Here is a 26,959-nt window from a genome sequence, read left to right on the forward strand (position 1 = left end):
GTCTTAGCTGCCAATCAAAATGGAGTTTAGTCACAGAAAACACTATTACATGAAAATTTACAACATGTGATAGTAGTACATAAGTATTTCTTTAGAGAGAATAGAAAAGTGCTATATTAAGAGACAGTGGTCTCAACTACATGCACAAGTGAATCCTAAAAGATGTATGAAGAAAATGGAAGGCCATAATATTTACGGAGAGATACTTGCTTTTAAAGCAACAAACTTTCAGGATGAGGATAGGTCCCTTATGTGCTAAAGAAAAACATCTGTCTTGTACATTTCCTCTACTTACTGCATGACCAATAAATACAGCTACAACCTGTTTTTTAAAAAATAATACTTAGCAGAAATATGAACCTCTGGCATGTACTAGTGAAAGGTTTTTTTTAAAAACTTGTAGCAATGATAAAACAGATTTATCAGAAAGACACAAACTCAATTATTCTAAAGATATAAATGCAAATAAAATTTTAATGGCAAATATAGATGAAAATAAATGATCTAATAATGAATAATAATAATCAAGAATACATGCACTAAGGGGTTTTTTGAATTTTGGTATCTTGTTCCTAAATTAGCTTTCATTCTAGACAATATTTATAGAGGGAAAGGCAATAAGCAAAAGTTTCTCCAGTCATTAAGCATGAACTTTATGCCTATTAAGACTGATGCAAGACATCTTTTCCTAAGGTTTAGTAAATAAATTTATATAAGCCCCTTTTTCCCCCTACAAGAGCTTTTAATATGTCTACTGTTATTCCAACTATCTCTAAGGGGAAAGGGCACCTTTCAAAAGTCTTTAAATTCAAAATAATAAAGTACCAGTGAAACAAATTCTAAGTACTAAATTAGCAAATTAAAAGTACAATTAAGCCTAGGAATTCATTTTTAAAGAGTTAAAAACTTTGGAAGGGAAAGAAATATGTCGTTTTTATTATTATTGCTTTATGAATTTGGGATACTTCTTTGAATCATAATCCTACTCCTAGTGTATCTTGGTAATTATAGAATGACTTCTGGGGCAGGGGGAAGACTTTTCTCCTGATTAGTGAATACCATAAAATCATTCTAGTTACTAAGTTTACTCATTTACTGGGTCCTTTCCATAAGCACATTTAAAAAATATCCCTCTGCTCCACAAAATACTAAAACTTATAGCCACATTCTGCAAGTAATCTCAAAGAGCTGGCACAACAGGTAACATACCAAAAAAGGAAGATCAGCTTACATTGCAGTTACAACTTCACTGCCATCACTACTTTACAAGTCAGAAGACGCCAGATTGTTCCATGCCTCACTCCACCAAACCAAATAATTTAATGATTTTAGAAAAGTTGCTATCATTTGTATCACTAAACTAGGATACAGCTTTAAGGAAGTAAGAAACTCAAAACTTGCGCTTTTATATTCATCAGTCTTTAAAGCATGCTATTAAAATCTAATACTCACATAAGACATTCAGTTCCCAGATACATTACTAGCTAAATGTTTCTCTCTCGGTTCTACTGCAATTCTAACATACAATGAATTTATTAGTACATGATTTTAAACATTTTTATACTCTTTTAATATGTTATATTGGAGTTGAGGGTAGAATGTTTTATAAAAAGAAAATGGGGATTTGCTTTTGATTGTAGGTCTTTGCAGATCCGCTGGTTCCTGAGTGATTATACACAGTGATGGCTGTCAGGAGACAGTCTCCTTGTTTATTAGCAATGACCAGCTTAGATGACAGATGGCATCTGCTGCTGGATGGCAAGTGGGAGATGGGGAAATCGGATCTTGGAAGACAAGAAAAAAAATTAAAAGTTTTTGCTTTAACAACCTTGTTCTTCATGATTATTTTAAAAAGCACGTGTTGCCTGAGAAGAATTTTCCTTTGCACAGCCTGGTAAAGCTCTATGAAATTCTTCTGGACAGAAAAACAAAAATAAGAAATAACCCAAACCCACATACTTTGTGATTAACCCCTTCCCCCTAAAATAACAAAATAACAAAAAACACCCTCAAAGGCAGGTCCCTTAAAAACTAGCCTTGATAAACCAGAATTTACCCTAAAATTTATACCCAAGATTTTAAAACACCCCTGCAATAATCACATTACTGTTCATACCATTCTAATTACCTTATTTACAAAGATAACTAAAACCAACATCACTTCCAATTCATAAATGGTTTACATTGAAATGTTTCTCTATTTGTCTTCATCCTTTTTAACAGAGAATACATACATATACATATATATAAGGAATAATACAGATTCTAACTAATCACTGCAGTATTTGCTGATGGTTACTTTTCTATCGGTTTACACAGTGACCTCTATACTTTGCTAATATGCATTTAACTACACAACAATATTGCACAAAGTAATATTTATATAAGATTTAACCTATTTCAGAATATTTTAGAGAAAATTCATATTTGATATTTCAAAAGATGCAGCTAAGTTTTCATGGTGACAGACATAATAAAGCAGCATCTTTTTTTGCCTATGTTAATGTAAATATTCCAAATCTCAACCTCCAGGAAAAAAAAATCTCCAAATTGCACTATAACCAGGTAGATACAAGAATCTGGTCTTAGGTGTGGGGAGTACTCTTCCTTTAATAAACAAAAGGTCTATTGTATTATTAACTAAGAGAAAGTGAAATGTGTATCCCATTAACATTCTAAAATAATAGAAAGTTAAGACTACACTAGCTATATGAACTGTGCCTGTTCGAAAAAAAATGGTTAAATACTCAGGCACTAATAAGGATTAGGCTACCTGAAACTCTAGGATGAAGTCTAGTGCCATATTCTTTATTAGACAGTAGCAACACAGAGTAATAATAAATAAACCCAGGTATTCACCAGTTGAAACTGTGAACTGAAGTATCTCAACAGATCTTTATGATGAAGAGGTTGATGCCAAGTGACAAAAACAGTTTTTCCTAAGTTTCATGCACAAAATATGGCAGCCTCATCTGAAAGACAGGTATCATTCTCTAAGTCTGATACTCGTGATCAGTTTAGGAAGCAAAAGTATCCACACAGAATGTGAGGATGCTAGGAAGCAGAACAACCGAGTATCGTGTCAACATCATCTATTTTACCCAAAATATCTTCCACAGTTACCATGTATTCTAGAAGAGATTAATGAACCATGGAGAATGAATGACCAAGGACTATTCATCTTTAGATATTTTTAATTGAAATATCCACTGGGCTTTAAATAACAGATACAAAAAAAAGACAGTCTGGATCAGAAAGTGCTGTGCTTTCTCTTTAGTTAAGAAATCAGAGAGCCACTGAATTCCTTAGAAACTATCTGTTCTTTATGGTTGGAACTAAATAACTGACTTGCCCATGTACAAGATGCAGGAATTCTTGCCTGCGACCTATGCCATTTTTACTGTAGAAATTGAATCTGTGCCATAAAAGCACAAGTACTAAACCATAAATCTGATCTTCTATCATAAAAACAGCAAATATGGCAAGAGACAAGGCAAGATAAAATCAAAGGAAGTGAATTATTTACCAAATAAGAATCTGTTATTCCAGAGAATTCTCATTTTGATTTGAAGAAGAGATTGAATTGTTACCTCACACCTTAAAACAGAAAGTAGCAGCAGACCCACTATTACATACTGTACTAACGGGATAAGATACAACTCTTAACTTTGCATAATCTGTGTAAAAAAGATATGCTTGACATTTGTGGAATGTCATTTCTCTTTATAGAATTATAGGCAAGATTTCTCCAATAAAACTTAACTTAAGCCAGTTATAAAACTATAACTTCACATCAAAATTTAAAAAAGTTAAAAAATGTGTTTGAGTATGTACACATCACACAGGAGTGCTTGAATGTTCCTGTAGATCGTGTTGCTGGTCAGAGTCCAGTCTACTTTCCACCTTTAAAACTGGAATAGGCTGAGTCATCTGATCTTGCTGTAGATTAAGTTCAGATGAAGGTGGGAAGGACGATGAAGCAGTTGTCAAAAGCTGCATCTCTGTGCATGTTTCCTCAGATTCAGTTTTTATTCTCACACACTGGGAGTCAACTTCTAATTCTCTCTTTCCAGTTAAATCACAGTCCACGTTAGAACTGCTTTCTGTGTTTTGAGAGGCTTCCACAACAGGGTGGTACTGTTTCAGCCTTATATGCCAGGCTAAGCTGCACACTGCTGACACTGTTTTGAACTGATGAATGACATTTCTAGGGATGAAGTAGATATCATTGTCGCACAGCTGAATTCTAGCATAACGAATGCCTTCCCGCCTCATTTGGTTTAGTTTCGCTTCATCCACCCACTGCACACACTGAAGAGAGGAAAAACGTTGCATGAGATTTTAAAGTAAAATATGTAAAGATGTAGTCAAATAAAATATTATAATTAGCACAGGAAAACAGTAGGATCTAATTAAAGCTAAACAACACTGTATGATATACAACTTTCTAAAATTTCCTACAATTCTTGAGACACATTTTTCCTCGTATTTTACTACATTTCTAGTAACAAAGTACAGGTTAAAATTAGGATGGCCTAGGGAATCATTTAAATAAGTATTTCAAAATGCAACTAAATATCAATATTCTTTGACCCACATAAGGGCAACATTTGTCTGCTCCTTCAGTGTCTTTCAACCTTTTGCAGGTGAGGACACGTGTGCAGGGCAATGGGGTTAACAGCTGAGACTGCTCATGGCCAGAACTGAGTTATCCTGGGCCCTCTGACCATCCCAGGCCCACCTGGCATCCCAAAGACTGAAGGATCTTAAGCATTCTACTTGGGAAGCTCCGTTTTAATGATTTTCAACACCCTCCACAAACAGCCTTTAATAGTAATAAAATTAAATTCACTATCCCATGTATCCAACTATAAGATAAAATGCAAAATTAAATAGGTACGGATACTTATTTCCAAAATCTCATTCAAAGAGTAATAAAAAAGCAGAAGTTATTACCTGGGAAACTGGAGGTTCATGAAGGTCCAACTGAAGTCTCTGTACAACATCAGTAAAATCCTCAGCATGAAAACAAATCACATCTTTGGTTATGCGAGGTTGGTCACTCCTAAAATTAACAAAATTAAGCTTTAGAAACAAGCATCTCATAATGGAAAATGATGACAAATTTCAATCTTCCCGTTCCTGGAACTGCTATACTAGCAAAGAAATAGATGCATAACTCCTAAGGACGAAGTATACATTTGTTTCTTTAGTCAATTTAAAAAAAAGTAAAACACCAATAAAGCATTTTTTTTCAAAATTAAAATTAGTTGTTATAAAACTAAAACATCAATGACTAAAAACAGTTTTATTCTAAACCAGATGCATTTGAATCCTCTAACCACTTTGCCCCACCATCTCCATGTCACCCTATAATGTCATTATCAGGATGGAAAGAAATGGACAGAATACATCTCAGCCACACAATTGTCACACCTTCCAGCTTTCAAAGTAGAGAGGGGAAAAAAGCTAAATGATCTTCAACTTGAAATACTTAACCTGTGATTGAACTATAATTCAATCAAACTCTAACGTCCGATCAAACTCTACAGCAATATTGAAGGCCCTGAAGGCACAAAAACAAAAAACAAAGTAAAGTACAGTTTTTAAATATGTTCTGAGCCTTGTTTAAACTGGGCCCCAACTGAGTGTAAAAGGGTGCAACCTCTATGAAAAACAGTATAGCAGTTCCTCCCAAAATTAAAAAACAAATTGCCATATGATCTAGCAATTCCACTTCTGGGTATATATCCAAAAGAATGAAAGCATGGACATGAAGAGATATTTGTTCATAGCAGCCAAAAGGTGGAAGCAACCCAAGTGTCCACTGACAGATAAATGGACAAACAAAATGTGGCATATACATATAATGGAATACTATTCAGCCTTAAAAAGTAAGGAAATTATGACACATGGTACAATATGCATGAACCTGGAGGATATCATACTAACTGAAAGAAGTCAATCACAAAAAAAACAACAACTGTTTGATTCCACTTATATGAGGTATTTAAAGTAGTCAAATTCATAGAAACAGAAAGTAGAATGATGTTTACCAGGAACTGGGGGAGAGGAGAAAAGGGAGTTATTGATTAATGGGTACAGAGTTACAGTTTTGCAAGATGAGAAAGTTCTAGAGATCTGTTTCACAACAACATGAATATACTTAACATTACTGAACTGTACACTTAAAAATGGTTAAGATTTAAAATAAAAAAAAAATTGTTAAGATTTTAATTTTAGTTTATGTGCATTTTACCATAATTTTTAAAAAACTGTCCCCAACCTTTCAAATTGAGTCCACATTTTCTTAAGACAACATTAACCAATCTTGCGGTTGAGTTCCATTAACTTACCATTCACCAAACTGTACAGCTTTCAAAACCCCAACAGCAGCCGTACTCTGCCAGTCAAACCCCTGACCTACATGATCAGCATGAGCTCTTGTCCTATCTTCAAAGAGGACTTCACGGGGTTCACTGGTCCGAGGTAGGTACTGGAGATTTTTAATTTCATTCATTGATCTGTAGTTGATTTGGTTTTGAAGCAAAGAGGGGAAAAAAAGTATTAACAGCAGTAAGGCAAAAAGTCTACTAAAACACCAAATTTTAAATAAGATGAGGGCTGAAAAGGGTTCAATGATTTCGATCATCAGCATTTAACACGCTATAGTGTAATGCTGAATGTGATTACCTTCTTCTCTCAGTATGTCACAATAATATAGAAGCTGCATCTTTGATTTGGCACAATTGTAGTGTTTGAATATATAAAATTTAGTTGTCTAGCAACAGAAAATACAGCTCAGAGTTCAAGGCTGTATGTCTCTTTACCCTGAGTCATTTTTAAGTCTCTAAGCATTCTACTAGACTTAATTCAATATGGCAACCTGAGCAACTACACGATCTCCTTCCACGTTAAAAGAGAAGTAAAAGGCTTCAAACTAATGTGGTAGGGGTGGGGGAGAATAGTGGGAGAATGGATGGGAGTATAGGTGAAACAGAACTGGCTATGAATTGATAACTGTTGATACTGAATACATGGGAGTTTATTATATTATCTTCTGCTTTTTTATGTGCTCAAATATAATATGAATATGAAGCAACAAAGGAAATGAATTAGTGAATGAACAAGAGCAACACATTTCTGGAAGATGAAAAATGATTAAAAGTGTCTTGGATTAATGAACCTGAGCAGAGAAAGCCACAGGCCTAGACTATACAAGAAGGGAATGGCAGCAAAAGAGGCTAGTATGATGATAATGGACAGAAAGGAAGTCAAGTGGACAGAAGGAAGGTTGAGAAGGGAGCAAATAAAGTGAAATCTGCACATAAACCTGTCACATGCCACCCTAGTGGTAGAAATTTGGACAGTCAGGCATTTACCCTCATGCAGAAGACTGTGGGTGACCCACCAGCATCCATCTGTCATCTTAATTTCTCTGAAAGAACTCTGATTTTTATTAGGTATCTGCTCCTACCCTATATGGAACCTCATTCACAAGCTCCAGAGGTAGATCCTGATGAGTTCTGGCAAATTATGCTAAGCTCATTCCCCTTGCCAGTGAATGATTTAGGAATGAGCATGAACTGATCGATTCTGGCTAGCAATATGAGAGGAAATCTGCTAAGAATTCTGCGAAGATTCCTGGCTCCTAAAAAAGAAGTAAAGGACAATCTCTTCTTTTAGATATAACCAGATCCAGATGTGATACCTAGAACTGCTATAGCCATCCAGCAACCATAATGGAAGCCATTGTAAATACAAAGCCTAGGCAAAGAGAATGACAGAGGAGAGAAAAGGAAAAGATCTGTTTCCTTGATGACAGCACTCAGTCATTTGACTACATGGTTCAGAGTCAACCCCTCTGAACTTCTTGAAATACAGGATAACATTTTATTTTATGAACCAGTCTGAATCAATTTTGTTGCTTATAACCAAAAGCATCCTGATAAACTTTCAGCCAAAAAAATCCTGCATGTTCTTCTCTAAACACATTGAACTTACCATACGAATAGAACTAACGTAATCCTCTGGTATTTGGACATATCCTTTAATGCCCACTTCTATGCCTGTTAACTCTGAAGTGAAACCTATCTATTGACAAGCCTCACTGAAATATAAATAGAATGCCCAGTAAGCCCAATGCTGTGTTCCTAAATTCGAACGGGTCAACCAAGAATCACCAGATATGTGAAAACAGCCTACAGCAGCCTGACAAAGACCAAAATATACAATGCTGAAATGTAAGGATTTTGTCAGAAGACAAAAGTCAAGTAAATGTCCCAAAATTGAAAGCAAAAAGATAATAAGAAATACGAGGATAATCAAACTGAGGGATCTATTATTCAGCCAACAGTAGTTTCAGAAAGAAATAATAGTGAAAATGAAGAGATTACTGAAGCAACTAAGCAAGAAAAATTCCCAGAAATGAAAGGAGACATGAATCTTTCAGTTTAAGGTACCCACCAAACAACAAAAAGGATTAAAAAATAAGAATTAAAAGCCCAAAGACGTATCATTATGAAATTAAGCTTCCAGAGAGGAAAAGAAAATAGGTTACTTACAAAAGAACAATAATTACACTGGCATTAAGACTTCTCATAAACAATATTAGATACCAGAAGACACTGGGGCAATGCTAAAAAAAAATCCTAAGAGAAAATACAACCTCTGGACTACAGCTAAACTATCAATCATATTTAATGACAGAAAAAGATATTTTCAGACATATGATGACTCAATACCTTCCTTTTCATAGAATATAACTTGAGTATGTGGTCAAGCAAGGAAAAGAAATAAACCCAGAAAGAAGACAACCACAGGTTAAGGCAGAAGAAACATCAAATGGTAGATAACTGTGAAATAAGCTTTTCACACTGAAGTAAGAAAACACAGAGCTCCAAAAGATTTCCAGGTAAAAAGTGATGTGTTACAGCAGACAGTATGATTGAAATTCTGCATTCTTGAGGGTATGATAAAAGCAAAGAATGCAATGTAACTACCAACATTCTCCCCCAAAAAGAGGCTATATAAAAAAGCAACAGCCAAAAAAAAAAAAAAAAGCAATAGCCAAAGTCATAGAGGAGGTCAGTGTGATTCTAGAAAAAAGTAATGTATCTTAAGCAATAAACAGAATAGAAAATAATTAGGGATATGGTCAAGAGAAGTGTATGGTATCACCTCAAAAAAAGGCAATCAGAAACTACAGCAAGGACTTCCCTGGTGGCACAGTGGTTAAGAATCCGCCTGCCAATGCAGGGGACATGGGTTTGAGCCCTGGTCCGGGAAGAACCCACATGCCGCGGAGCAACTAAGCCCGTGCGCCACAACTACTGAGTCTGCACTCTAGAGCCCGCGAGCCACAGTTACTGAAGCCCATGTCCCTAGAGCTCATGCTCTGCAACAAGAGAAAGCACTGCAATGAGAAGCCCACGCACTGCAACGAAGAGTAGCCCCCGCTTGCTGCAAACTAGAGAAAGCCCGCGTGCAGCAACGAAGACCCAATGTAGCCAAAAATAAATAAATAAATTTATATTAAAAACAAAAAAGGAAACTACAAGAAAAACAGAATTAAAAAAAAAAAAAATCAGCATGATCCAAGTATGAACCAAGCTAAAAAGTGGCATGATTTTCAGTATCTAGGTGAAATACAGAAAAGAAAGATCCTTTTGTATATTATTCCTTTGAGTGATAACAAACCATTGGAACCTTAGAATATGAATATTAGCCTACTAGATGGATCTGCAGTAAACATACCTACCCATAACATTTTAAATGCCATTTATTGGCTTTCAAATATTAGAATACATCTATTGACAAAGCACATAAAGCCTAATTATGGTTTTAAAGCAGAATATGAATTAGCAGGGCATTCTCATTAACACAAAAAGATGACATTACTTTTTAAGTTCTGATGTATTCACTCTAATTCAAAGTGCTTTTGAATGCCCCTCTTAAGAATATTTAATCCCAAGAGAAATAAAATTTGATAGCACCTCAGATTAGTTGAGAAATAATAAATTATTAAACAAACGATGTTGCTACAACCGCCTAATTACTTGGAAAGAATATTAAACTAAATTTCTCCCTCTATACTGAAATCAATACCAGGTAGATAAAATATGTAAATACTGAAATCACAGATGTACTAGGAGGAAATGTAGGTGAGTATTTTATAACACTAAATGAGAAAAGGCCTTTCTAAGTTTGCCACTAAAAAAGAAACCTCAGAGGAAAAGACAGATCTGACAACATATAAATAAAACTCTCTGTGAGTAAAGAAAAAAGAAACTGAAAAAAATTATGAGTAAAGAAAAAACATAAGCTAAAATTAAAAAATGAGAAAAACCTGTAACATAGGGAAAAAAAGTTAATAGTTACAATACATAGGGATTTTTACAAACGAAAAACATCCCGACAGAAATATGAGTAAAGAAAATTAAGAGGGAATCACAAAAGAAGAAATACAAACGCCTCAAAGAAAAACAAATTAGAATAACACATTTTTGTCCAATCAGATCAACAAAGTTAAAGAGAATGTTAGTGGAGAGTATGGGGGAAAGGGTACTATTTTACTACATAGGTGGGAATATAAACTGGTACATTTCTGGAAGTCAATTAGAAATGTATATATACTTTGAGCCTTTAGTAATTTCCACTAAGAAAATAAACAGGCACATGCGCAAAGATATTATCTACCTACCTACCTATCAACCAACCACCCAGCCGGCCACAATCAATGATGTGCCATACATGTTTAACAATCGGCTTTAGGGGGGGGAGATGGCTCATTTGTAGCTGATATGCTGATTTCTGTGGTATAAATACTCACAACATGGCCAATTTCAAGCTACTAATGTGACCTCACTCAATGTGGAATTGCGAGGCTAATAATGCCCTGTGAGCTGGTACAAACTGGCTCCAGCACACCACTGTCATGTCTGTCTAAACACCATTTATATTGAAAAAAATGGAAACAATTTACACTAATAAAGAATTGGTTAGGGCTTCCCTGGTGGCTCAGTGGTTAAGAATCCGCCTGCCAACGCAGGGGACACAGGTTTGAGTCCTGGTCCAGGAAGATCCTACATGCCACAGAGCAACTAAGCCCTGCGCCACAACTACTGAGCCTGCGCTCTAGAGCCCGCGCACCACAACTACTGAAGCTTGCATGCCTAGAGCCCATGCTCCGCAACGAGAAGCCACCACAACGAGAAGCCTGTGCACCGCAAAGAAGAGTAGCCCCCGCTCGCTGCAACTAGAGAAAGCCCACGTGCAGCAATGAAGACCCAAAACAGCCAAAAATAAATAAATAAAATAAATAAATTTATTAAAAAAAGAAAAAAGAATTGGTTAAATAAATCTTGATACAACCATACAGTCAAAACTACATAGTCATTTAGAAATGATGATATGGCTGCATCTTAATATAACACGTAAACCTAAGGGGGGAAAAAAAAACAAGTTTTAAAGTAAACATCATGTAAAGAATGAGTTAATCTGTGTAAAAAGAAAATTTATGAGTATATATGGACCAAAATTTGAAAGGTTAATGTGCCTAAATGGGTAGAATTATAGATATTTTTTGCCTTTTTACTTTTTTCTATTATCTTTTTTTTTTTTTAAGTTTATAATAATCAGGAAACAAACAATGGTCATTTCCTTTTGGGAAGGATTATAGAATAAAAAATGTATACAATACTTAAGAATTTACAATATCAAGATTCATCATCATGATGTACAAAAACTGCTATGGTCTAGCAATGTACAGAAGTTTTGGTTTACTGCCATGTTCTACCATGCCACCACCTTGCATTCATAAATAGTTTTTACAAAGTATTTTCATGATTATCTCAAGTACCTAAGGTTATTCCATACTTAGCTCTAGTATTATTCTCCTATGAGCTTTAAGGTAAGGTCTAGCCTAGTCCATTAAAACTCACTTTGGGGTACTTATTTTGAGTTGCTATCTTTTGAGTTGCTAATTTTCAGTCCCATTAAATGAGATTTTTTCATAGTCCTAGAATAAGTTAATCTACATTTGTTTTAAACAAAATAAATTTTGTCTGAAACAATGTTAGGCCAATATGAATTGCTGTAGGAGAATACATCATTGGTTTCATTCAGTAAATACTGATCACTTGCTATGTTAATGAAGACAGAGAAGAATTAGACTGTCCTCAGAAAGGTTAAAATTTATAGTAAAAACCAAAAACATGTAAACAGATCATTAATGAACAGAATGATGTGTGAGCACAGAGAAGAGAATGACTAAATCTAAGGGAACAAAGAAAAGCTTCACAAAGGAAGTGACGTCCAAGTTAAGTTTTGAAAATTCATTAAGAGTTTGCCAGGTAGAGAGGAAGATGGAGGAGGGGATGTCATTCCAAGTAAAAAGAGCAGTGCAAAAGCACAGAGTTGTGAAAGACCATGGTTTGGAAACTGAATTCAGTATGACTGGAGCAGACTAAAAGCAGATACACCTAGAAGAGATACTGTTAGGGCCAGATTAGAAAAGATCCTTGTAAACCACACAAAGGAGTTTAGACCTTTATCTTGCAGGCAGTTAGGACCCAGGTTTTAAGAAAAGAAGTGAAAATTAAATTTGTTTTTTGGAAGGATGCCTCACTCTGGAAACTGTGTAATGAGTTCACTGGACTAAGAAACTGACAGCTGGAAGATTTACTTAAGATAGCTCTTCAAATAATTTAGAAAAATGGTTTTGAAACTGTGCTCAAGTCTCAATCATCTCTATAAGCAACCAAATAAAAAAAAGTGCTTCTGCTTATTTGAGAAAAATAAATGTTTACCGTCGTCTTTTGAAGGGTGACTTTGGCATATCTGCTGTAGGGATCATCTGCTCTCCTGGCCTTACCCACATGATAGGCCCATCATCACTCTGGGACCTACACTGGAGTCGAAGGCTAGAAAGTGTACCCCATGGCAAAGTCATCTGGAAGTCAGAAGAATAAGTCACGTTAAAAGAAATTTTTAGACTATTTACAAGTTAACCCCTCACACCCAAAAGAAAGCTCTAAGGTTATTTTGTGTGTGTGTATGAAGAAAAAAATGTATTAGTAACTTATATGTAAAAAAGAATAATTGAAGTTAAGTATTTTACACCAATAATTTTCTAAACATTTCTACTCAAAACATTGGATAAAAAAATTTTAATAGATAAGATTAGCTTAAAACTTTTTAATGGAAAGTGTCCATTTAAGTAATGATCAGAACTTTAATAACCTGAAAAACACTCACTTTCAGAAATGGTGATTCTTCTAACATATCAAGGAACTCTGGGAAATAATCACCAACTTCTTCATCTACTGCTCCAACAAGACTTATCTGCCGCATAGGACCTGCTCGGTAGGTGCCACAGCAGTATGTCCTGTTGACCTGAGATAAAATGAAAGAGGGGGGGGGGAGAAAGGACTGAAGTACACTATAACATAAGAATCAGGATAGGGTATTGTTTCCAATGTTGCTATTTCTTCTACATGCTAAGAATTCAACGGTCAGTACCTTGGATAAAGTCAATAGTTACAGAAAGGCACCCTAGCACACTGACAAATACATTGACACATGAACCATAAACAGAAATTTCAAGGTGAAAGTTAGTCCATGGTCCAACGTCTCAAGGAAATACTGAAAACACTGAGATAAACTTCTCTGAGAATGATGATTTTTGAACTTTGTGAACACTTTAAAGTGATCTTTATTAGGAAAAAAAATCAGTAAGTAAACAGTTAAACTGACAGGGCAGGGGGAAAAAAAAAAAGACTACTGTCAAATTAATCTTCCATATTCATTTTGTACTCCCTAGCTTGAAAGCCTTCACATCAGGCCAGATACCAGGTTGACTGTTATTAAATCCAATCTCCCAGTACTTCCATATAAGATCCTCCACCCTAGGCAGGCTGATATTTTTCTCTAACCAACTTATGCCATACTCGTATCTATCTGTAGTGATTTTTCTCTTGAATCTGCCCTTCTTGGAATGTCCTCTTTTCTGTCAACCTAAATCTTAATTTTCAAAGATGAGTTCAAGATTTTTCTTCTGAAAGCCTTCCTGATATCCCTTCATAATCTAATGTTACCTGCAAGCACAGACATTTTCTCTGTACCAACTCTAGTAAACTTAGGGCATATTCTATACAAATTTGCAGCCCAGAGAATCCTAACTTTCAAACAGAATCTACCAATTGATTCAACACAAGCTGATATTATTCTTCTAGTCATTTTCATGTATGTTCTTAATATTCCTACCTCCAATTCGGAATGAATGTTTCTCAAATGTAGAGACAGATCCTGTGCATACAGATGACGAGACTAAAAATGCTGGATTCTAACCAGGATTTCCACCTTGGATCAGTAACCTAGCATTTTCTACCTCAGGTAAGATGCAGATTAGGTTGAAAAGCCTAACATATAATTATACTTTTAAATGGTGGGTCTCTATTGAACAGTCAAAAAAAAATTTTTTTAAGAATCACTTCTTACTGTTTCAAATACCACCTCTTGTGCCTCAATAGAAAGCATAAATGACCGTCTAGTATTTCTTACACAGTTCTTTAGTGCTAGTTTTTTAGCAGCATTTTCAGAATCATCCCACTGTTTTTTTTTTTTCCATAGACAATTTAATGTCATCCCACACATACACACACACCAAAAAAAGGTCTGAGATCTTGTTATCAAATAGCAGAGATTTCTTAATTCCTTACAAATCTTTCCCCAAAAATCTCCTTAGGTGATCCTTAAACAGCAACCGCCCAGGCCAGAATTACCTTGCATATATTTGTATGAATTACCTTCCATTCGTTTGTATGATCATCATGCTGTTAAAAGCCAGGGGAGGCAGTCTGGGAAAGAGGATGATTATGGGACATAGAGATAAGGAAGCTTTTCTAAGTAAGCATTATTCTAACCTTTCTAAGCCAAGCACCCTAAAACAACTAAAGCAGAATTTAACTTTAGTACAAGTTCTAGGAATAGTATGCTTTCAGGGCTAATAAAAGAAATACCAGTCTCCTCCAAATACCTCCCCCAACTATTCCCAATTATCAGAAATTCCTTCCAACAAAGGCTTTCAAGCTATGTGGTAAATGTCCTAAAGATGTGTCACAATTTAAATCTCACATAACTTAAGAGACCAATCTTGAAGAAGTACACTGCCACGTGGTAGTTTTCACCAACTTATGTGGCCTGCTAGCTTTGAGACTATACAACTCTTAATGCATTATTAATTTGAAGGAATTCACATTACTTTAAATTCTGCACACAAAGTGAGACTGAATTAACATTTTTATACAGTACTCCAAGATTACTTAATTTAAGTACCACTAAATTCTGTGTAGCACTGAACTCGAAGACAACGTAAAAATGCAAACACCTAGGATAATTAATATGTGACATGAATAAATATAAAGCATCCTTTCCTATTTGGAAAGAGAAAGTAAACCTGAAGAGGAGAAACTGCCGAATTTAAGTTTGCTGAGTCTAGAAATAATCAGCCATTCAATTGTGGCCAAAAAAAAGGTAATAGCAGTAAAGCTGATTAACAGTATCTATCACTTACATAAAATAATTTAACAAATGTTAATGTTTGTGATGTATTTAAAAAACTAACAGCACAAGTTAGAAGATGGACAACATTTATGGCCAGAAATTCAACATGTACCAACTGTGTGACACTAATGCCAAACAAGCAAATTACTAATTATCCCCCAGTATCTATTCTACCCCCCCACCTTTTTTTTTTTTTTTTAAGGAACAGAGCTTCTTGGGCATATGGCTGCTTGGCAGCTAAGTGTGGTCTGTGACTACGTTCTGGCCAATGAGATGTTAGCACAAGTCACATACGCAATTTCTAGAGCATATGTAATTAAGTGGCTTGCTCTCCATTTCCTCTTTCTCTCTTCTGAGGGCCAAGTTCAACCATGCACATGACAACACCAAAGGAAATGGCAAAACTTAAAGATAGAAGGAAAGGAGAATCCTAGATGACATCATGGAACACAGCTGCTTACCTCCGGGCTTGTTACTTGAGAAAGAAACTTATTTTGTCCTCGCTACTGTATGTGCGACCTCTTTGTTATGGTGGGTTAGCCTGTATCTTGTATGCTTTGTACTAAGGGAGGCAATACTCCATATTGCACAGATGACATCTGGAGCATTATCTCCTGCTCTGGGCTAAAAACAAAAGTCTATTACAAGAGCACACCCGAAAGAGAACAATCAAGATGATTAGTGACTTGGAAACCATACAGATTGGAGGAAGAGTGATGAAATTTAAAATATTTCAAAAGTATTTGACTTGAAATGACTAAAGTGGGGACACAATAATCTTCAAATACTTGGAAGCTTATCACACAAGACTAGACTTATATAGCCGTACATAAAGAACAAGAATTACAGGAAAGCCAGTATCATTCATTTAATAAAAGTTTACTGTGTATTATATGCAGACACTGTCCTAAACACAGATACAGCAAACCAGACCCATCCTTGGCCCCTGGAAATTTACAGTCTAGTAGAGAGAGGCATATACTAAACAAATATTTAATTATAAACTGTGACAGGTCTTCAGGCACTTGTAGGACACTATAAAAGAGAACATGGGATGCTGATCTAGGGGATAAACTGTTCCTCAAAGTAACACTGAATTAAAATCTGTAGAACACGTTTAACAGAAATAAAATCCCTTAAGCATCACCCTTTTCAGGGTCTAGAAAACAGCTAATGATGCTAAACACAGAAAACAAAAGAGAAAAACGAAGACGAGACTGGAGAAACAAGCTGTGGCTGGATTATGGAAAGCCTTGAAGACCACATTAAGAATTGGGGGAATAACTGAAGTATTCAAAGTAGTAAAAGGGAAGTTAATAGATTTGCCTTTGTTTTTTTAGGGGGCCTTGGGGTTTGGTTTTGTTTTTGTTTTCTCAAAGGGACACTGAAAGAGAAATGACTAGTTAGGAAGTTTCTATAATATTCCAAATAAGAAACAACCAACTAAGCTAACATCAGTGGAGCTGATTTTTTAAAGATGTGAAAAATAACCATAAGATAAAATTGTAACGACTTGGAGAAAGTTAGATATGATAGAGAAGAGAAAGGAGTGTCAAGGATGTCTTGCAGGTTCTGCCCTTTGCAACCACATAGAGAAAGCACTCTTCCTACTGGAGGAGAGGACCAAGTTTGGGTGGGGAGGTGATAGCTTCAGTTTGGGACATGATGAGCTTGAAGTGTGTAGCAGGCGAAATAACGGCTCCCAAAGATATCCAGGTCTTAATCCCTAGAACCTGTGACTGTTATCTTATATGGCAAAAGGACTTTTCAGCTGTGAATAAATTAAGAATTTGGAGACGGCAAGCTATCCTGGGTTATCCAGGTGAGCCCAAACGTAATCACAGTTGTCATAAGGAAGCAGAGGGAGATTTCACCACAGAAAGGAGTAGGTGACTTGGTGATAGAAGCTGAGATTGGATTGATGCACTTTGAAGATGGAGGAAGGGACCACAAGCCAGGAAATACAGATGGCCACTAGAAGTGTGAGGGGGGCGGGGCACAAAACAAACAAACAAAAACCCCGCAAAACAAAAAAACAAGCAAACAAACAAAAAGATTCTCCTTCAGTGCCTTCAGAACTGTAAGAGACTAAATTTTTGTTGTCTGAAGGTACTATGTTTGTGGTAATTTGCTGAAATCAGAAGAGATGGGTACTGAGGATACAAATCCTAGTCATTGTCAGTAATTGGAACTTTAGTCTTAAAAGAGACCTGACTAGAGAAAATACGGAGTCCAAAGAACAGGGGTCTTGGAAAGCTCCAAATTAAAAAAAAAAAGGGAAAGAAAAGTTGACAAAAAACAATGTAAAGGAGTTGTTAAGCGGTCAGAGAGGTTCGAAGAAAACCAAGAGAGCACAGTATCATGAAAGTCAAAGTAAGAAAATACCTCAGGAGGAGTTTGGTCAAAATGCTGCTGAAACTTCTAGTAAGATGAAGATATAAAATGCCCACTGGTGACCTTAGCAAGAGATGTTTCAGAGAAATTATGAGGGCAGAAACCAAACTGATGTGGAGATATGAGGAAATGGAGACAGCAAGTGTAGACGATTCTTTCAAGAATTTTGGCTGTGAAAGTAAGAAGAATTTGTAGTTAGAGGGGGAAATAGGATCAAGGGAGAATTAAGATGGAGAGACTAAGCAACCCTCCACAGGTTGTATAAGCTTTCACCAGAAATATAAGAAAGTATGTATTGCCCCATAACCCCATTAACAGGATGTTATAAAATTTTTGGAGTTTTACAAATAAGTAAAAACTGGCATCTCAGTAGTTTTAATTTCATTTTCTTAGGAATGAAGTTGTATATCTTTTCAGATAAGAGTAAAGGGCCATTTTTATTTCTTTTTCTGTGAAATGTCCATTTACAACGCTTGCTTATTTTTATACTGTGTTGCTAGTATTTCTCTTATCTATTTCTAGAGCTCTTTATAGTTTAGGAAGGTTAATTCTCTGTCGGTGATATGAATTTGTCTTTTGACCTTGTTTACAGTGATTTTTGTTTTTGTTTTGGTCATAGTTAGAAAGACCTTTGCCACTTCAAAGTTATAAAAGAATTCTTTCATGTTTTCTTATATTTATGTCTCCATTTTCTACATTTAAATCTTTGATCCCATTTGGAATTGACTGCGGTATACAGTGATATGAATACTAAGATAAATTCTAGATATCCTGATGTCCCAACACTACCTTCTCTTGCCACCAATGATTTGAGATGCTATCATTTTTATGCATCACATGCCTGTATGTATTTGGGTCTATTTCTGGACTTTTCTGCTTCACTGAACAATGTTCATAAATTAGTATACACTTATTTAATAATTAAATCTTTAGAATGTATTGGGAGACTGGCGAACACCTATACCACAGAAGTCCACCCACTGGAGTGAAGCTTCTGAGCCCCACGTCAGGCTTCCCAACCTGGGGGGTCCGGCAACGGGAGGAGGAATTCCTAGAGAATCAGACTTTGAAGCCTAGTGGGAATTGATTGCAGGACTTCGACAGGACTGGGGGAAACAGAGACCACACTCTTGGAGGGCACACACCAAGTAGTGTGCGCATCGGGACCCAGGGGAAGGAGCAGTGACCCTGGGGGAGACTGAACCAGACCTACCTGCTGGTGTTGGGGGGTCTTCTGCAGAGGCGGGGGGTGGCTCTGTTTCACCGTGGGGACAAGGACACCGGCAGCGGAGGCTCTGGGAAGTGCTCCTTGGCGTGAGCCCTCCCAGAGTCTGCCATTAACCCCATCAAAGAGCCCAGGTAGGCTCCAGTGTTGGGTTGCCTCAGGCAAAACAACCAACAGGGAGGGAACCCAGCCCCACCCATCAACAGTCAAGTGGATTAAAGTGTTACTGAGCTCTGACCGCCACAGCAACAGTCAGCTCTACCCACCACCAGAGCCTCCCATCAAGCCTCTTAGATAGCCTCAACCACCAGAGGGCAGACAGCAGAAGCAAGAAAAACTACAATCCTGCAGCCTGTGGACCAAAACCCACAGTTACAGAAAGATAGACAAGATGAAAAGGCAGAGGGCTATATATCAGATGAAGGAACAAGAAAAAACCCCAGAAAAACAACTAAATGAAGTGGAGATAGGCAACCTTCCAGAAAAAGAATTCAGAATAATGATAGTGAAGATGATCCAGGACCTCGGAATAAGAATGGAGGCAAAGATTGAGAAGATGCAAGAAATGATTAACAAAGACCTAGAAGAATTAAAGAACAAACAAACAGAGATGACCAATACAATAACTGAAATGAAAACTACACTAGAAGGAATCAATAGCAGAATAACTGAGGCAGAAGAACGGATAAGTGCCCTGGAAGACAGAATGGTGGAATTCACTGCTGCAGAACAGAATAAAGAAAAAAGAATGAAAAGAAATGAAGACAGCCTAAGAGACCTCTGGGACAACATTAAACACAACAACATTCGCATTATAGGGGTCCCAGAAGGAGAAGAGAGAGAGAAAGGGCCAGAGAAAATATTTGAAGAGATTATAGTCGAAAACTTCCCTAACATGGGAAAGGAAATAGCCACCCACGTCCAGGAAGCGCAGAGAGTCCCATACAGGATAAACCCAAGGAGAAACACACCGAGACACATAGTAATCAAAATGGCAAAAATTAAAGACAAAGAAAAATTATTGAAAGCAGCAAGGGAAAAATGACAAATAACATAGAAGGGAACTCCCATAAGGTTAACAGCTGATTTCTCAGCAGAAACTCTACAAGCCAGAAGGGAGTGGCATGATATACTTAAAAGTGATGGAAGGGAAGAACCTACAACCAAGATTACTCTACCCGGCAAGGATCTCATTTAGATTCGATGGAGAAATCAAAAGCTTTACAGACAAGCAAAAGCTAAGAGAATTCAGCACCACCAAATCAGCTCTACAACAAATGCTAAAGGAACTTCTCTAAGTGGGAAACACAAGAGAAGAAAAGGACCTACAAAAACAAACCCAAAACAATTAAGAAAATGGTCATAGGAACATACATATCGATAATTACCTTAAACGTGAATGGATTAAATGCTCCAACCAAAAGACACAAGCTTGCTGAATGGATACAAAAACAAGACCCATATATATGCTGTCTACAAGAGACCCACTTCAGACCTAGGGACACATACAGACTGAAAGTGAGGGGATGGAAAAAGATATTCCATGCAAATGGAAATCAAAAGAAAGCTGGAGTGGCTATACTCATATCAGATAAAATAGACTTTAAAGTAAAGAATGTTACAAGAGACAAAGAAGGACACTACATAATGATCAAGGGATCAATCCAAGAAGAAGATATAACAATTATAAATATATATGCACCCAACATAGGAGCACCTCAATACATAAGGCAACTGCTAACAGCCATAAAAGAGGAAATTGACAGTAACACAGTCATAGTGGGGGACTTTAACACCTCACTTACACCAACGGACAGATCATCCAAAATGAAAGTAAATAAGGAAACAGAAGCTTTAAATGACACAATAGACCAGATAGATTTAATTGATATTTATAGGACATTCCATCCAAAAACAGCAGATTACACGTTCTTCTCAAGTGCGCACGGAACATTCTCCAGGATAGATCACATCTGGGGTCACAAATCAAGCCTCAGTAAATTTAAGAAAATTGAAATCATATCAAGCATCTTTTCTGACCACAATGCTATGAGATTAGAAATGAATTACAGGGGAAAAAACGTAAAAAAAACAAACACATGGAGGCTAAACAATACGTTACTAAATAACCAAGAGATCAATGAAGAAATCAAAGAGGAAATCAAAAAATACCTAGAGACAAATGACAATGAAAACACGACGACCCAAAACCTATGGGATGCAGCAAAAGCAGTTCTAAGAGGGAAGTTTATAGCTATACAAGCCTACCTAAAGAAACAAGAAAAATCTCAAGTAAACAATCTAACCTTACACCTAAAGAAACTAGAGAAAGAAGAACAAACAAAACCCAAAGTTAGCAGAAGGAAAGAAATCATAAAGATCAGAGCAGAAATAAATGAAATAGAAACAAAGAAAACAATAGCAAAGATCAATAAAACTAAAAGTTGGTTCTTTGAGAAGATAAACAAAATTGATAAGCCATTAGCCAGACTCATCAAGAAAAAGAGGGAGAGGACTCAAATCAATAAAATCAGAAATGAAAAAGGAGCATCCTAAGAGACTACTACAAGCAACTTTATGCCAACAAAATGGACAACCTGGAAGAAATGGACAAATTCTTAGAAAGGTATAACCTTCCAAGACTGAACCAGGAAGAAACAGACAATGTGAACAGACCAATCACAAGCAATGAAATTGAAACTGTGATTAAAAATCTTCCAACAAACAAAAGTCCAGGACCAGATGGCTTCACAGGTGAATTCTATCAAACATTTAGAGAGGAGCTAACACCTATCCTTCTCAAACTCTTCCAAAAAATTGCAGAGGAAGGAACACTCCCAAACTCATTCTATGAGGCCACCATCACCCTGATACCAAAACCAGACAAAGACACTACAAAGAAAGAAAATTAAAGACCAATATCACTGATGAATATAGATGCAAAAATCCTCAACAAAATACTAGCAAACAGAATCCAACAACACATTAAAAGGATCATACACCACGATCAAGTGGGATTTATCCCAGGGATGCAAGGATTCTTCAATGTACGCAAATCAATCAATGTCATACACCATATTAACAAACTGAAGAATAAAAACCATATGATCATCTCAATAGATGCAGAAAAAGCTTTTGACAAAATTCAACACCCATTTATGATAAAAACTCTCCAGAAAGTGGGCATAGAGGGAACCTACCTCAACATAATAAAGGCCATATATGACAAACCCACAGCAAACATCATTCTCAATGGTGAAAAACTGAAAGCATTTCCTCTAAGATCAGGAACGAGACAAGGATGTCCACTCTCACCACTACTATTCAACATAGTTCTGGAAGTCCTAGCCACGGCAATCAGAGAAGAAAAAGAAATAAAATGAATACAAATTGGAAAAGAAGAAGTAAAACTGTCACTGTTTGCAGATGACATGATATTATACATAGAGAATCCTAAAACTGCCACCAGAAAACTGCTAGAGCTAATTAATGAATATGGTAAAGTTGCAGGATACAAAATTAATGCACAGAAATCTCTTGCATTCCTATACACTAATGATGAAAAATCTGAAAGAGAAATTATGGAAACACTCCCATTTACCATTGCAACAAAAAGAATAAAATACCTAGGAATAAACCTACCTAGGGAGACAAAAGACCTGTATGCAGAAAACTATAAGACACTGATGAAAGAAATTAAAGATGATACCAACAGATGGAGAGATATACCATGTTCCTGGATTGGAAGAATCAACATTGTGAAAATGACTATACTACCCGAAACAATCTACAGATTCAATGCAATCCCTATCAAATTACCAATGGCATTTTTTACGGAACTAGAACAAATCATCTTAAAATTTGTATGGAGACACAAAAGACCCCGAATAGCCAAAGCAGTCTTGAGGGAAAAAAACGGAGCTGGAGGAATCAGACTCCCTGACTTCAGACTCTACTACAAAGCTACAGTAATCAAGACAATATGGTACTGGCACAAAAACAGAAACATAGATCAATGGAACAAGATAGAAAGCCCAGAGATAAACCCACGCACCTATGGTCAACTAATCTATGACAAAGGAGGCAAAGATATACAATGGAGAAAAGACAGTCTCTTCAATAAGTGGTGCTGGGAAAACTGGACAGCTACATGTAAAAGAATGAAATTAGAATATTCCCTAACACCATACACAAAAATAAATTCAAAATGGATTCGAGACCTAAATGTAAGACTGGACACTATAAAACTCTTAGAGGAAAACATAGGAAGAACACTCTTTGACATAAATCACAGCAAGAGCTTTTTTGATCCACCTCCTAGAGTAATGGAAATAAAAACAAAAATAAACAAATGGGACCTAATGAAACTTAAAAGCTTTTGCACAGCAAAGGAAACCATAAACAAGACAAAAAGACAACCCTCAGAATGGGAGAAAATATTTGCAAACGAATCAACGGACAAAGGATTAATCTCCAAAATATATAAACAGCTCATTCAGCTCAATATTAAAGAAACAAACACCCCAATCCAAAAATGGGCAGATGACCTAAATAGACATTTCTCCAAAGAAGACATACAGACGGCCACGAAGCACATGAAAAGATGCTCAACATCACTAATTATTAGAGAAAGGCAAATCAAAACTACAATGAGGTATCACCTCACACCAGTTAGAATGGGCATCGTCAGAAAATCTACAAACAACAAATGCTGGAGAGGGTGTGGAGAAAAGGGAACCCTCTTGCACTGTTGGTGGGAATGTAAATTGATACAGCCACTATGGAGAACAGTATGGAGGTTCCTTAAAAAACTAAAAATAGAATTACCATATGACCCAGCAATCCCACTACTGGGCATATACCCAGAGAAAACCGTAATTCAAAAAGACACATGCACCCGAATGTTCACTGCAGCACTATTTACAATAGCCAGGTCATGGAAGCAACCTAAATGCCCATCAACAGACGAATGGATAAAGAAGTTGTGGTACATATATACAATGGAATATTACTCAGCCATAAAAAGGAACGAAATTGAGTCATTTGTTGAGACGTGGATGGATCTAGAGACTGTCATACAGAGTGAAGTCAGTCAGAAAGAGAAAAACAAATATCGTATATTAACGCATGTATGTGGAACCTAGAAAAATGGTACAGATGAGCCGGTTTGCAGGGCAGAAGTTGAGACACAGATGTAGAGAACGGACATATGGACACCAAGGGGGGAAAACTGCGGTGGGGTGGGGATGGTGTTGTGCTGAATTGGGCGATTGGGATTGACATGTATACACTGATGTGTATAAAACTGATGCCTAATAAGAACCTGCAGTATAAAAAAACAAACAAACAAAACAACTAATACTAAACTTTCATTGGGTTATTTGTATGGAAATATGTTAATATAAACGTTTCAGACATTACATGAAATTTCTAAAAATCTTATATGTTCTGGTATAATGTTATAAGTCATAATCCTAGTTATTACCTTAAAATGTATATCTCAGAAATAACTAATTTTCTTGTCAACTGCATTATTAGGAACTTTCATCAAATTTTTAACTGTGGTCATTTTTAAGTCTTTTGTCATTTACAGACAGTTCTGTGTGTACTCTGATGCTTTTGCAAATATGTTCCTATAAAAGGGTTTCATCTTTAAGAAATTCATGGAAAAGACTCTGACAAGTACAGGTTTCTGGTAACTGACTGTACTGCTGAACTGAATGAATAAGCATTTTCAGAACTCTAATGAAAAACTGATGAACTCATAAAAGTGCTAACAAAAGATCAAGATGGAAAAAAAAAAAATTAATTACATGGGACTGAGTGAACTGATGAGGATGAGTATAATTTTTGTGACTTTCTGTCTGAATTAAAAAAAAAAAAAATCCAACAAGGATTCAGAGGCAAAGAATATACAAATCAATTCTCAATGCAAAGTAAAGGAGCTGTTACAGTGGAGGATTACTGGACTGAATGTCAATATTATGACATCGTATGAGTGTGTTTCATGTTTGGTAATTGCAATCATTGTTGCTTTTGTTGTGGTCATCCATGTACAATGCTTGGTGTCAGTCTATTTATCTCTTGTAAAAATAAAATACAGTGTGTGTGTGTGAAAAAAATAAAAAAATAAAAAAATTTTAAAAAAAAAGAATGTATTGGTATCTGATAGGGCACTCCTCCATCATTGCTTTTCTTTTTCAAAGTTTTCCTGGCTGTTCTTGTCTGTTTATTTTTTCATATAAACTTCCAAGTCAGGTGACTGTCCCGAACAAAACAACTATTGGTATTTTTACTGGGATTATGTTCAATTTATAATTTAGGGGAAATCGTCATTTTGATGTTGGTTCTTCTTAGTCCAAGAATGTGCTGTATCTTTCCATTTATGTCTTCTCTTGTGTGATGTTTTAATGCTAACGCAAAGAGTTTGGTAAAGGTGAAGAAGACTGCTAGTTAAACAAGGCAGATGGAACATATGATTTATTTATATTCCTTATCAAAACCCCACTCAAGTGAGAGTAAAATAGAAAGGCTATAAATTCCAAAAGCTCAAACAGAACAGAAGCAAAAATAATAGATACAAGTTATCAAAATATTTTTTGAAGGTTAAAAAAACGTACAGGGGAATTAGCAGACGGAGAACTTTGAACACTGAGTACCTGTATAGAAGATACCCAAAAAGCAAGTTCGTGCTACAAAATCACGGAAAGGCTAAGTATCACAGAAGGTGGGGAACGAGGCATAGAACTAAAACAAAGGAGATGGGTTTGAAATCTGTCTAAGAGTCAGTCAGACCCCTCCACTTACTTACCTTCCACCTCCCCCTCCTATACTCTTTCTTATCCTATCTATTTTGTGGAGGAAGTTAACCAGAAGACTATAGAAACAAAAATACCAGGCACAAGTATGGAAGAGACCCAGTATACTGAAAAGAGGGAATTAAAATTCCATATATTTTAATGATGAAATCACCTACCTACTTTCATAGTTCAGCTCCAAGAATTCTAGCAGACAAGGGTATTAGCTACTCTGCTCCTCTGGCAAAAATGTGGCGGATTCTCAGCTGTAAAAATTAAAAGCCCCAAAGAAAAGACCTCTAAATGCTGATATCGGGGGCTTTTCTACAATGATATGGCCAGATTCCCTACCCAGTCATCAAATGATAAGTCCTATCAGCTCTGTTCACAGAGTTTCTACTCAGTTTTGTACTGACTCATATTTAAACATAAACAGATCACCAGATGTTTGAAGAAAATAACTAACACAAACAGAAGATTAAGACAAGCAAAAACGAACTTGATGAAAGAGACACCTTAGAGCATAAAAGAAAATTTCAAAACAAGTATAATTAATATCATCAGAGAGATCAAAGAAGATATTGCATCCATGAAATAAAAACAGGAAAGTTATTTTTTAAATGAAAAAAACAAAAACTAAGAACAAGCTCTTAAATTCAAAGTATTACAGCTGAAATAAATCAACAGGAGAAAAAGAAGATAGTAAAATCTCCCCAGAAAGTAGAATAAAAAGACAAAGAAAAATAAAAGGAACGATAAGAAAATTAAAGGTTTAGCCAGGAGGCCTAACACCCAACTCAAAAGTTTTAGAAAAAAAAGACAGGAAAACTGAGGTAAGGAAATTAACAAAGAAATAATAGAAAATTTACCCAAATGGAAGGATATGCATTCCCACGTTGAAATAACCTAAATGTTCAACAGAGTGAATAAAAAAAAAGACTCATTCCAATGAGATCTGAGAAAATCACAGAGGTTGCAG

At 36.1% G+C, this 26,959-nt stretch overlaps 1 protein-coding gene across 1 annotated transcript in view; it reads right to left on the reverse strand.

The window, feature by feature from the left end:
- Positions 1-2,450: 2,450 nt before the first annotated feature.
- RSBN1 (round spermatid basic protein 1) overlaps positions 2,451-26,959 on the reverse strand; it is a 46,425-nt gene continuing 21,916 nt past the window's right edge. Inside the window, exons 3-7 of the mRNA XM_068538135.1 lie at positions 13,258-13,395; positions 12,810-12,952; positions 6,357-6,524; positions 4,957-5,065; positions 2,451-4,311 (exon numbers count right to left, since the gene is read on the reverse strand). Of these exons, the coding sequence (XP_068394236.1) occupies positions 3,838-4,311; positions 4,957-5,065; positions 6,357-6,524; positions 12,810-12,952; positions 13,258-13,395 (1,032 nt within the window). The 3' untranslated portion in view covers positions 2,451-3,837. The remainder of the gene's footprint in view (positions 4,312-4,956; positions 5,066-6,356; positions 6,525-12,809; positions 12,953-13,257; positions 13,396-26,959) is intronic.

Source organism: Eschrichtius robustus, chromosome 3, assembly GCF_028021215.1.
Source record: "Eschrichtius robustus isolate mEscRob2 chromosome 3, mEscRob2.pri, whole genome shotgun sequence".
Classification (NCBI taxonomy): Eukaryota; Metazoa; Chordata; class Mammalia; order Artiodactyla; family Eschrichtiidae; genus Eschrichtius; species Eschrichtius robustus.